The 11,731-nt window shown below is 33.6% G+C and overlaps 1 protein-coding gene across 1 annotated transcript; it reads left to right on the forward strand.

The window, feature by feature from the left end:
• Positions 1–2,842: 2,842 nt before the first annotated feature.
• Positions 2,843–9,429, forward strand: LOC112521282 (putative HVA22-like protein g). The gene is made up of 7 exons (XM_025130044.1): positions 2,843–3,027; positions 4,381–4,421; positions 4,505–4,603; positions 4,677–4,733; positions 4,830–4,893; positions 5,000–5,209; positions 8,905–9,429. The coding sequence occupies exons 2-7, from the start codon at positions 4,390–4,392 to the stop codon at positions 9,271–9,273; spliced, it is 831 nt and encodes a 276-aa protein (XP_024985812.1). The 5' UTR covers positions 2,843–3,027; positions 4,381–4,389; the 3' UTR covers positions 9,274–9,429.
• Positions 9,430–11,731: the final 2,302 nt, after the last annotated feature.

The following is an 11,731-nucleotide window of genomic DNA, read 5'->3' on the forward strand; positions in this document are numbered from 1 at the left end:
TTTAAAAGGTAACAAGTTACCCATTGCTATTATGGGTAGATTTTTTAAAGTACAATGCCTTAATAAAAAATAATTTGAAAGTACATTGTTGTAATAAAGAAAAACAAAAGTAGAATGTTATAATATGAAATTTTATGAAAGTAGGTTGCTATTTCATGCATTTTGCCCGAAATTTTATGAAAATAGGTTGCTATTTCATGTACAATATATTTTGGTAGTAGAATGCTATACATTTATTTATAACATTATTTGAATTTTCGGGCCGGGCCGGGCCATAGCCGGTCCCAAAACGGGTCCCGGTCCCACGAAACTACCAAAAACCCCCAACCGGTCCCCATTTTTGGTCCCATAACCGGTCCCTCACCGGACCGGGCCGATTTGGCCATCACTACTTACAAATACTGATATTTGATATATGCATTTGATTTTGGAAACATAGTATCATAAAAGTATTACTGAAAACATTGATGTTAAAATATTTTGTATAACAAAACTATCATGTTTTCTATTGAATATTCTTTTTAATATTAAAGAAATGTCATATTTCAATGAAACGGATAAAGTTGTAAAAAAAAAGGTTTGTGCTATCTCTTAGGACGTTTTTATGATACAGGTCTCATGACCGTAATGAAAAAATTATACCACGATGTCTAAAGCAGAACGAGCAAGACTGGATTTAAACCTAAAATCTTATTATATCTTGTTGTGGAAAACTCCAACTTTTTTTCTTGGCTTGAGCAATTCAACAAGACCAAGACCTTGTTTGTTTTTTGAAAAAAAAAAATCTTATTAGTCTTTTATGTATGATTCGTTAAGAGGTAGTCATTCAAACTGCTTGTTTTTTCCAATTTTTCAGAGACACTTATATTTTATTGTCTTTTTATCTGGTAAGAGGTAAACCAACATTCTATTTGTCTCGTATTGTTTTCGAAACCTTTAGCAAAGTCATTTCTCAATCGATAAACCTTAGTCGATCATTTCTTTCGATTGATTATTACAAGATCGATTCTCACATATCTCAATTGCTGTACTTTAATAAGATTTAAATATGTTAAATACCGTTGATGACATATTTTAGTTTAAATAAATGCTAATTATATATCTTAAATATAAATTTTGTAATGATGATGAATAAATATGTAAAATTATATAAACTTATATATAAATTCAACATCAAAATTTTCTAATCGGTAAAATAGACAATTTAAACAAATTCAAGCATTTATTAGTTTACAAAAACAAACAATCATATTAATTCAGATTACATACTTCTATATTATCTTTTATTAATCAGAAATAAAATAACACTTCAGATTTCGACACCATAAAAAAGAAACAAAACTCAAAGGTTAAGAAACCGTGAATGTTTATTGACCCTCTCAACAATGATGCTTTGACAAAGGGCCCACAAATGTACTTGGCTTGTTATCCATTACTACTTACATGAATCTTTTGTCAATTATATGTCACATTAAATTTTAGTTTTATAAATTGGGTATTTTAATTGATGTTAGACACCTTATTAAGTACATTACTTGAAGTTTAAGTGAATCACAATAATTCTTTTTTATCACATTAATATTTTTTTTTTCAAAAAGAAAAACTTAACAAGAATCTATAAAAACAAGTGTGATAACATTGTTTATAGATTAAAAAAGATAAAATAAAAAAATTATATATATATATATATATATAATTTTTTTTTCGATTTCAATGGGTTTTCTTTTTGTTGCATACTTGCATTTGGCTTTTGTTAACGGACTGATCAACTTTATGACGAGATTATATTGTTGTAAGGGAATGAGTAGTTATTTCAGCTTTAGAACTTTTATTTTAAATTACAATATTTGATACACCGTTGAATGAATAATTTTTACTACATGGATCACAGTCACAACTTTATAGCGATTATAACTTAAGTAGGAAGACCACAATAGAGTCATTGTTGCTATAAGCCTCAATTCACACATTTAACATGATTTGTTATTGTTAAAATCAATTGTGATTATGTTTATGAGTTTACATCTCTATGTTTTTTAATCGGTCTGTGATGCTAAACAACTGAAACTTAAATTAATTGATTGCAAAAATCTTTTATTTTTCTCATGATAGCCTCTGTCACTATATTGGACTAACACTACATGATAAATGATGGTAGCTTGTTAGTTTATGAGTATTTCTTAATTCTAATAGCTAATATTTAACGCCATCGACGTGTAACTTAGTTTGGCAAAGAGACAGGACGACATGTAACGCACTTGATGAATAAGTGAAACGACTTTGTTCAAATACAAAATACCATCATTTATCATAAGACTTTGCCTCTGTCGTTGAATGAGAAAAATAGACCTTCAGATTGATATCCTTGGACTAAAATTAATAACATCAATATTTTTATAATAATTTTTTAGGATAAGTATATAACTTTTAGTAAAAGTATTTCTAGTTATATAAATATAAATTTATTAATATTCTGGGTTATATAAATCTTTAGGTGTAATTAGGGGGTGTTTGGAATTGCTTATTTGAAACAACTTATGATTTGTCTACAAAAACACTTATCAGTCCATTATAAGTTAGAAGAGTTTAACTTTTTTAAAAACTCTTTATTACTGGTTTCGCACCGATATAAGTTGTTTATCCAAATGCTCAAAAATGCTTATTACTGGTGTGTCACCAATAAATTATTGTTGTAAACAATCCTAAACAACACCTTAGTTGAACAATTTAATTATTTCATCTAAAAAAGATAAATCAGGAAATTATGTTTGTTTAAAAGGCCAAAAGCCGTGTGCAAGAGAGGGAGAAAAATAGAATAATTTCAAACTACGCAAATCGTTTCCTGTTCTTCTCTCTCCTTCACCAAACGTCGCAACGGTTCGCCGTCGCGTAACGGCGGCGCGGCTTCTTCTTCTTCTTCTCCTACGTCGGGACTTCCCTGTTACTTGATTTCTCTGTTACCAGTGTATTGTATTTTGCCATTTCTCTTCAGTTACATCTAGTTCACGGCAATCAGTAAAACGCACGGTAATTTTTCATTTACTTGTTCCTACATTCATCGCGATATTCTTTTGGAGGTTGCTGTGAACTCTTGGTTGCATTGTGTGATGCTATTTCTGGTGCATTTATTTATCAAAATTTCGGTTGATTGCTATGATGTTAATCGCGACTTAATATCTCCATTTCCCATTTTCTAGGTTTTTGATGAATGTTAGTTTTTGTATGAGTTTGTGATGCTTAAACGCTTCACCTAGAGATATATCTTTGCTGTGATTTTTAAGTTCAGTTTTGATTATTATCTTGTTCTAGACGTGGCACCCAGGAATCAAAGATTGCTGGGTTAGATTGCAGAGCATCTTGAGAATTCTTTGCATTGATAGCTATAGTTTGCTGCTTCTCATAGAAGTGACAATTCGCTTCTTGCTAAAGATTGTAGATGCCGTCACAAATTTATATTTGTTCAGAAAGGGGTCCCTCAAAATGTATCTAGCACGCTGGCTCCAAGCTTATTACTTTTTCTCTTTCTGCTCTTGATGTTCAATGCTGAGGCTGTTTAGACATTGTTTAATGTTAGGTAAGATGAAGTACAGCATACTCTTATGCGTTTGTGGTTTTTGTTAACTTTTAGAGAAATTAGCAGTTTTTATGCTTGGACAATAATAAAGCGAGATATGTTCCTTTTGATAGTATATATGCCTTTTTGCTTAGATGATTCTATTTGTGGAAGTGAGAGGTTAGAGTAGAGATGAAGAAAATTGGACAAGTTTCTGTTTCTTTATTCATAGTTGGTGACTGCGTAAATTTTGGTTTATCATTTCCAGGTTTCTTCTCTATTTTTCTAATGTGATGAACAGGAATAGGTTTACTTGAAGATTGTGTTTCATTGTCTGTCCATTTGGTTTGTAGCACTGCTGATGTTTAGAGCTCATCATCATAGATACCAGTATATTATGCTGTTTGTTGAATAATAGAAGAACATTAAGAAATACTTGAGCACCTTGTTCTCCTTTTCTTCTTTTTAGGACAGTATGCTTGGAATTGCAGTGATCATCTTATTTTAGGCACTAAAAGTTCTTGTAATTGTATTTATTATATTTGCATATACAAAGAAAAAGGAGGAAAAGGTGAATTGAAATATTTTTGACTTTCAAAATGACTCTACTTTTGATTAATTGTCACAATGGTTTATGCATAGTTGATGGTAGCTCGGCAGGCTGTGGTTCGTCCAATGATTTTTAACATTATGCCGGATTCAGTTCATTTTTGCTAAACTAATTCATTAATTTATTGATTTTTTTGACTTTATTTGTATCATGGTTTTCAGACCTATTTTGGTTGTGGAGTTTGCAATTTAATGATTGTGGTTATTGTTTCTGACAGGGTTACAAGATGATTGGATCCTTTTTTACCAGAGGGCTTGTGTATGTCAGTTAACTCGTATCTTTTCTGTTGGGAGAATTTATTTTTGATTTCTCTGCTGATGGCACTACTTAATTACGTGCAGGATGGTGTTTGGTTATGCATATCCAGCCTATGAGTGCTTCAAATCAGTGGAGAAGAACAAGCCTGATATCGAGCAACTCCGCTTTTGGTGCCAATACTGGTATTATCATGTGTTGCTGGTAATAAGAGAGCTTTGTGCTTAAAAGTTAAAACCTTATAGATATTATTTTCAGGATCTTGGTTGCTGTACTAACCGTTTGTGAAAGGATTGGTGACACATTTATTTCATGGTAAGAACATAAATTAGATGTTGATAAGGTATGACTCTGACAAACTTTTAGCTTTGCCTTTTGTTATATTGGCTTTCCTGTTTTCTACTTGTGAAGGGTTCCTATGTACAGCGAAGCGAAGTTGGCATTTTACGTGTACTTGTGGTACCCCAAAACAAAGGTATGGTTTTTTTTGTTTCAGCTCAAATGAAATGTGTACGACTGAAGTGGGCTTTTATTCTCTTTCAATTTTCATCATAGTTGTTTATTCATTCCAATCATTTCAGGGGACAGCATATGTTTATGATTCCTTTTTTAGACCCTACATTTCAAAGCATGAAACAGACATTGATCGTAATTTGGCGGAACTGAGGATCATGGCTGGAGATATGGCAGTTTTGTACTGGCAAAGAGCTGCAAACTATGTTCAAACAAGAACTTTTGATATTCTTCAATATATTGCCTCTCAATCAACACCGAAGCCTCGACCTTCTCAGGTATTATGATTTATATGGAATAATTGTGCTTTCCTGTCTGGCCTTGACAATTTTATTTGCTATCATACAATGTGGGTTTCTCGTCAGTTGCAGCATATAATTGGCTTAATATTCCCAATTTGGAAAGAAAATCTGTTGCATCTTGGTCTCTTGTCTTCTAGATGGGGTGGGTAGCCATCTCTTCAGTGAGGTTTATGAGAGTTCCATGCAAATTACAAATCATGTGGTATTGCCAGTGCTGATGAATGATGTTTGATACTGCACTAGTGGTGGGATTCAGATTGTTTTAGTGTGGAGATGGCTTGGTCCTTGGAGTAATTCAATCATCTGAATGGCAAACCAGTTGCTAATCTTTTATCCAATATATTCTGATCTAGTGATCACTTTAACCACTAATTTATAACATGCAGTTGTAAAACGCATTCGTGTTGGCTTCTTTTGGAACAACTTAGATGGTCATATCACAATATGCCCTTATGTTTTTGGAATAGTAAATATCTTACAAATAAAGGTTCTGAGGAACTGTGCATGGCTGCATGCTTCGTTCTCATTGCTACCATGTGGTTCATAGCATTCACTAGTTTAATGGACATGATCGGATAACATAACTTCTTCTTGAGTGGACCATATTTTGGTGCCAAGTTAGGACTTGGGGTCTAGCTTACTTATTTCTCATGATACCTGATGCTCTACTTCGATTGAACATTTCACACTTTTCGGTATTTCTGTAACAAAGAGTATTTTTACATCTGAAGGCTTATTTTATTTTTCGTCATACGAACAGGGAAAATTTGAAGTATTAATTTTATTATTTGTGCAATCCTTTTGAACTCCTAACCTACTTCTATCTTCATGTGAACCCAACCTACCTTTATCATGTAATTGGATTTGGTAAGTGTAAAGAAAAATGCGACTTATTTGTGGCTGTATGCTAATACCAAGTCTAGCATTTAGGTAATTTGTCTTGTTACTTTGCCACACAATTATCAAGGGGTTAACTGCATACTTGTTTGTGATGAACTGCTCTGTGTTTGAATGCAGCTTATGTAGCCTTTAAGGTTAAGTTCTTTATGCTTATATTATAGTTGAAGAGTGCAAAAATCAAAGAATGAGTTGCTTTTCTAACCATTGTACTTTCAATTTTGTAATGAAGAACATCATAATTGGCAAGAATGCATGGAAAAGCTTTTGTAGTTGACAAAAATGCACGAAAATAACATCGTACTTATTAAAATTTAACCATTTATGTGTTCTTGCTAACTAGCAATGTTTTCCATACATTTATAAAAGCATAATGGTTGATCACCACGTTTTTGCCAAGTAAAATGGTTAGAAATGCTATTCACTCAAAAAATAAAGTAATTGGACTCACCCTAGATCGTACTCTTGATTGTCTTTTATCATTTTTGTTATTTTGGTGGTTACTGGAAAAGCTTGTTCTGTTCTTGAGTGCAGCTTTTCTATCAGATCTGAATAAAAGTATGTAGAACTTCTTGTGGTAATAATATCATCAACATATATGAGAACATGACACATGTGAGGCGAAGTACAATGCATGAACAACGAAGTGTCTAAAACACATTGTGCAAAGCCAAGATGAACAGGAGAATACAAGAGCTTCTCAGACTGTGCTTGTGAGGATACTTGAGTCCATAGATAGCCTTCTTGAGAAGGCCAACATGATGTGGCTTAGCAGTGTAACAAAACCAGGAGGCTGAGACACTTAGTTTTGTATGGTAGCCATCTGAAAAGGAATTATTGACATCAAACCCAACAAATATATCCGCTGCAAGGATAGGCAGCTGACAGTTAACCCTAATAGTGGTAGTAGGCTTAACTATAAGGTTGAACTTCTCCGAAAAATCAACTCTCTGTCTGAACAAAACCCTTGGCAACAAGATGGGTTTACAACAACTAATAGATCGTTCTGAATGGACTTAAGCTTGTACAAACCCTTGCAACCTACAATATTAGCATGAGGAGATGGAACCAAAACCAAAGTCTAATTAGTAATCAAAGCAGAACTTCAGGAGTCTTACTAGCTTGGGAAAAGTAGTGATTTCAGTAATGTGAGTAGGGGTTATGTGGTGAGAAGCATCGTAAAGAACATTATCAGGAAAGATTTAGGATTATTATTCTGGTGTAGATGTAAAGACCACTTCTTGACTGCTGTAGGCTGTGGAGGCGATGGGATCAAAATAGATATAACCTTTATGTTTAGCAACATGCCCGAAGAAAAATGGAAGCAACATATTTAGGGGACAATTTGTTATTCTGAGTGAAATCTAGAGAGGATAACAAAGACATAGAAAGGTGTACACCAAATGATAATTACATGAAGAAAATAGAAGTTGCAAAAGCGTCAAATCGTTGGGCCTTTGGTTCGCAGAATGGATTTTGGTGGAATTAGAATCCATCAAAGGAATCTGACTTTGAAGGAATTGGAATGATATTTGACCATGTGTTTGGTTGGTAGGAATTGGGGGGGGGGGTTGTGACGATGACAGCAGTGTCGTGGGGTTGGGGTGGTAGTTGTGACGACGACAGTAGTGGCATGGTGGCCGGTGGGATGGGCAGGGGTGGCAGGTGTGACAACAACAGTGGTGGCATGGTGGCCGGGTAATGAGGGCCGGGGGGGTGGGCGTTGGGTGGGGGTGTCGATAGTAGCATGGTGATCAAGTGGTGGGTTGGGGTAGGGTGGGTGGTGATTGTGACGATGACAGTAGTGGTGTTGGGGGGGCTTAGGGGTTGGGTCGTGACAGTGACAGTAGTGGCATGGTTGTAGTGGCGGCAACCTGCAGGTGGGCTTTGTTGGTTAAATTGGATGGAAAGGGATGGAATTCAATTCCTATGAATTCATTAATTTGTGGAATTCAAAGGAATATAAAGGATTCCATCTATTTCAATATGTGAACCAAACAAAGAAATTGGAATTTGGTCAAAGGAATTGATCCATTCAAATTTCCTTAAAAAAATTTGAATTCTGCGAGTCAAACAACACCTCAGGATTTTGGTAAATAGAGCTTGAAAAGAAGAGTAAAAGCCATATTTTTGCAAATTTTCCTTTCTGCAAGGCTGCAACCATTTTGTTGGCGAGTGTAAGGCAAGAAATCGGATAGATGATGCTGGAGTCAAGAAGCAATTGTTTGTCATAGAAGGGTCTTCATAATGATGTTTGAAGTGGCGAAAACAATGAATAGCATGCAAACGAGTATGTAGGGAATAAAGCCACATGAATCGACTACAGTTATCGATAAAAGGGATGAAATATCGAAAACCAAATCGTGAGATAGTAAGCAAAGGATCTAAAATGTCACAGTGAGAGTGAAGGATAGATAATGGTTTTTTACCGCGAGACATAACAGGATAAACGGGTAATATTGTACTTTTAGCATAGTTTCAAGCATATTACTGGAAGGCAATTGTATGTCATCCTTATTTGGTTAAAAACTCAGTAAACCAAACATAGATTGAGAGCTTGAGACTATGACCGAAACGAGTTTGCCTTGCTGAGTGTAATGCAATTTGCCATACCATGTTCCACAGTGACTATTATTCTGACTAGCCGTTTTCTTTTCTTGGTTTTGTAGACTATTGGTTACGCTGTACCTGATACATATATAGTTACCTCAATTGTGTTAATAACAAAGTTGTAGCACCGAAAACCTATTTGATTGAATTACTTCAAATTACAGGCACAAGAAGCTGGGAGAGGTCGTAAGCCTCCTGCAGCTAAGCAAAAGGGAGCAGCTGCTGTAGTCCATGAGGAGACCAAAGAGCCATCAACTTCTTCAAGCTCATCCTCATCATCATCTGGTTCCCATCAAATAGAGAAATCAGATGCAGCAGAAGAAGCAGCACCACCAGCTTCTGCTGTCTTGAAAGCGCAAAAATCACAAATCTTAGCTGCGATTACACAACTTCAAACCACTAGTGAAGCTGCAGCAGAGATTGAATCTTGTTCTTCTGATGCAAACCCCAGTCCTGCACCTAAAGAGACCATCATGGAAGAGCCTGTTCGTGTTACACGTGCTAGGTTGAGAAAAGCAAAATCAATTCAGTGAACCACAACCAAGTGTGGCTCAATGGACTCCCGAGATAACAAAATCCATATATGGGTTTGCAAGATACGACAGCGGAGTAGAGCTGGACAAATGGATGTTCAAATATTCATGTTATATCAGTTTCTCTGTTTGCCATAATATTTGGGTATTCTTCTACATCTGTGTTTTCTCACCCCATTTTAGGGGCATATAATATGAATAACTAAGAAATAGGAAAAAACCCCAATAAGTATAGGGATCGCTGAATGAACCATTAGTTGGGATTTGGTGAGAAAGGGCATCGTTAATCTTGGAACCATGTTCTACAGCTTCTTACGGCTTTCATTTACCAAGGTACAAACAAATGTACACACAAATCCTTTTTTTATCGGTCACTTCACATTTTGTAAAACTGTATTTGTGACGAAGAGGGAGTAAATGTTTGCATAGCGGGCAAAATATAACTAAAAAATAATCAGTGCCAAATATTTAGGGACTTGTAATTATGAGAGCAACTCTGTTGCATGGTACATGGATGATAAAAGGAGGTGTCTGAAACTGAAATGAGCATCATTAGATCATATCCGGTCACAATATGAGCGATCAGATTGTAAATGAAACAAAAAGAGTTTTTTTATAAAAAAAATAAAAATAAGTAACCAATCTCTACCGTCCTTCTCACCCAACAATCTAAATCCAATGGAATTTCGAAATGAAGATATTTTTATTTGAAAATTATTTCAATTCAAATAAAAAAAATTGAAGCATTTTTTTACTAAATAAAATTGATATGTGACATTTTTTTGTTGGTTGGTTTAATCTTTTTTAAAATAAAATTTATCCCAATTAAAAAGTAACTAAACAAAAAAAATTAAAAATTAAAAAATATACTAAAGTTCATGGTTTCAATTCCTTAGAGATAGATCACACTACTGATATATTTTTTCATACTTACTTTTATGACTTGTCTTATTTAATTTCAATTGTATGATAAGTTTTTTTAGCTATAATTACGTTCTAAAATATGCAATAATCCGTTTGATTTTTTTATATTAAAATAAAAAATAATAAACGATAAAAATAATATATATATAATTTTTACAAAATTGTATTTTAGATTGGATTGAATCACAATTAAATGAAAAAAAGAAAAGAAAAGAAATGAGATTGAGTTCGAGTTCGAGTTGAAGATTGTCTAGATGGATGAGAGAGAATAATATTTTAATTGAGATTGGGTTAAAGAGATTGAGCTTAAGTTGAAGATTGTTTATATTAATGCATATCCAAATAATAAAAAATTCAAAATCTTTAATTAAATAACTAATATATATGAATATTCTTTTCTTACACTCTCACAATATTTAGTTTTATTATTAAAAAATGGCCCCTATTCATATATTTTAAATTAAAAAACCAAAATTAAATTATACTTTTCATATTTTGCGATTATTCTTATAAAATGAACATGTTTTGTTTACATAAAAGCACTTTTCATGATCCAAGTCGTTCGATTTGTTATAATGACGTTGTGTAGAAAATGAATTTATTAAATAAATAAGAGAAAGCAGCATGATTATTGATCATACCATACCACATGTTATTTTATTTTATTATAATGGAGTAGGTACAATTTTCATTTAAAAACAAAAGCTATTAACGTAAGCTCTCAACCACACCCTCTCCCCCACCACCTTAGCTTTGCTTCCTAAAAGCAGCGTGTCTACCGATTTCACCATAGCGGCTTGCTCGAATTCATAATAGCCTATTTATATTCAATCGTCGAGATTGAGTGTTCGAACCTCGTTCTTATGGCATATAACCTTTCTTCCTCTCAACCCCAATCTTGGGACGAAGTTATCCAAAACCAAAAGCATCAAAAACTGAAGCACCAATCATGGTTGTGGCGTAAAATTACAAAAGTATTTGGTTGCAAGAAGGTTGAACGTTTAGAAGTTGAAGACCCCACAAAGACCCCGACCCGATATTTGAAATTGGGGACTCCAACCAATTCATCTCTCTCACCATCACCGTTGTTGTTGCACCCCTCACTACGTTCTCCAGTCAGACGTCGTTATGGGTAATTAACAAAAAAATGTAAAGATAAAGAACATGTTTTGAATATTGTTGTACGTTTACGTGTGTTTTATTTTCATTTGGACGGTTATTGGATTAAAGTTGATTTAACAAAATGAAACTAAACTATGGCTTATGTTATGTAATCCAATTATAAGAACATATTAACCATTATGTGTTGTTATAAACGTTCGGTATAAAATATTCAATTGATACACGAACTAGTAAGCTTATACTTACAATCAAGTATATTAATGAATTTGAACTTATTATTACAATTAATGAAAATATATTCAAAATTTATCGTACTTATATTCTTATGGTGATATTTTTTGTTTATTGCACGAAAAATGTTGCATATATATATATATATTTTAATTAATATAAATTATTAATTAATTCTTTT

The sequence above is a fragment of the Cynara cardunculus genome, assembly GCF_001531365.2.
Source record: "Cynara cardunculus var. scolymus isolate 2C chromosome LG 11, CcrdV1, whole genome shotgun sequence".
Lineage (NCBI taxonomy): Eukaryota > Viridiplantae > Streptophyta > Magnoliopsida > Asterales > Asteraceae > Cynara > Cynara cardunculus.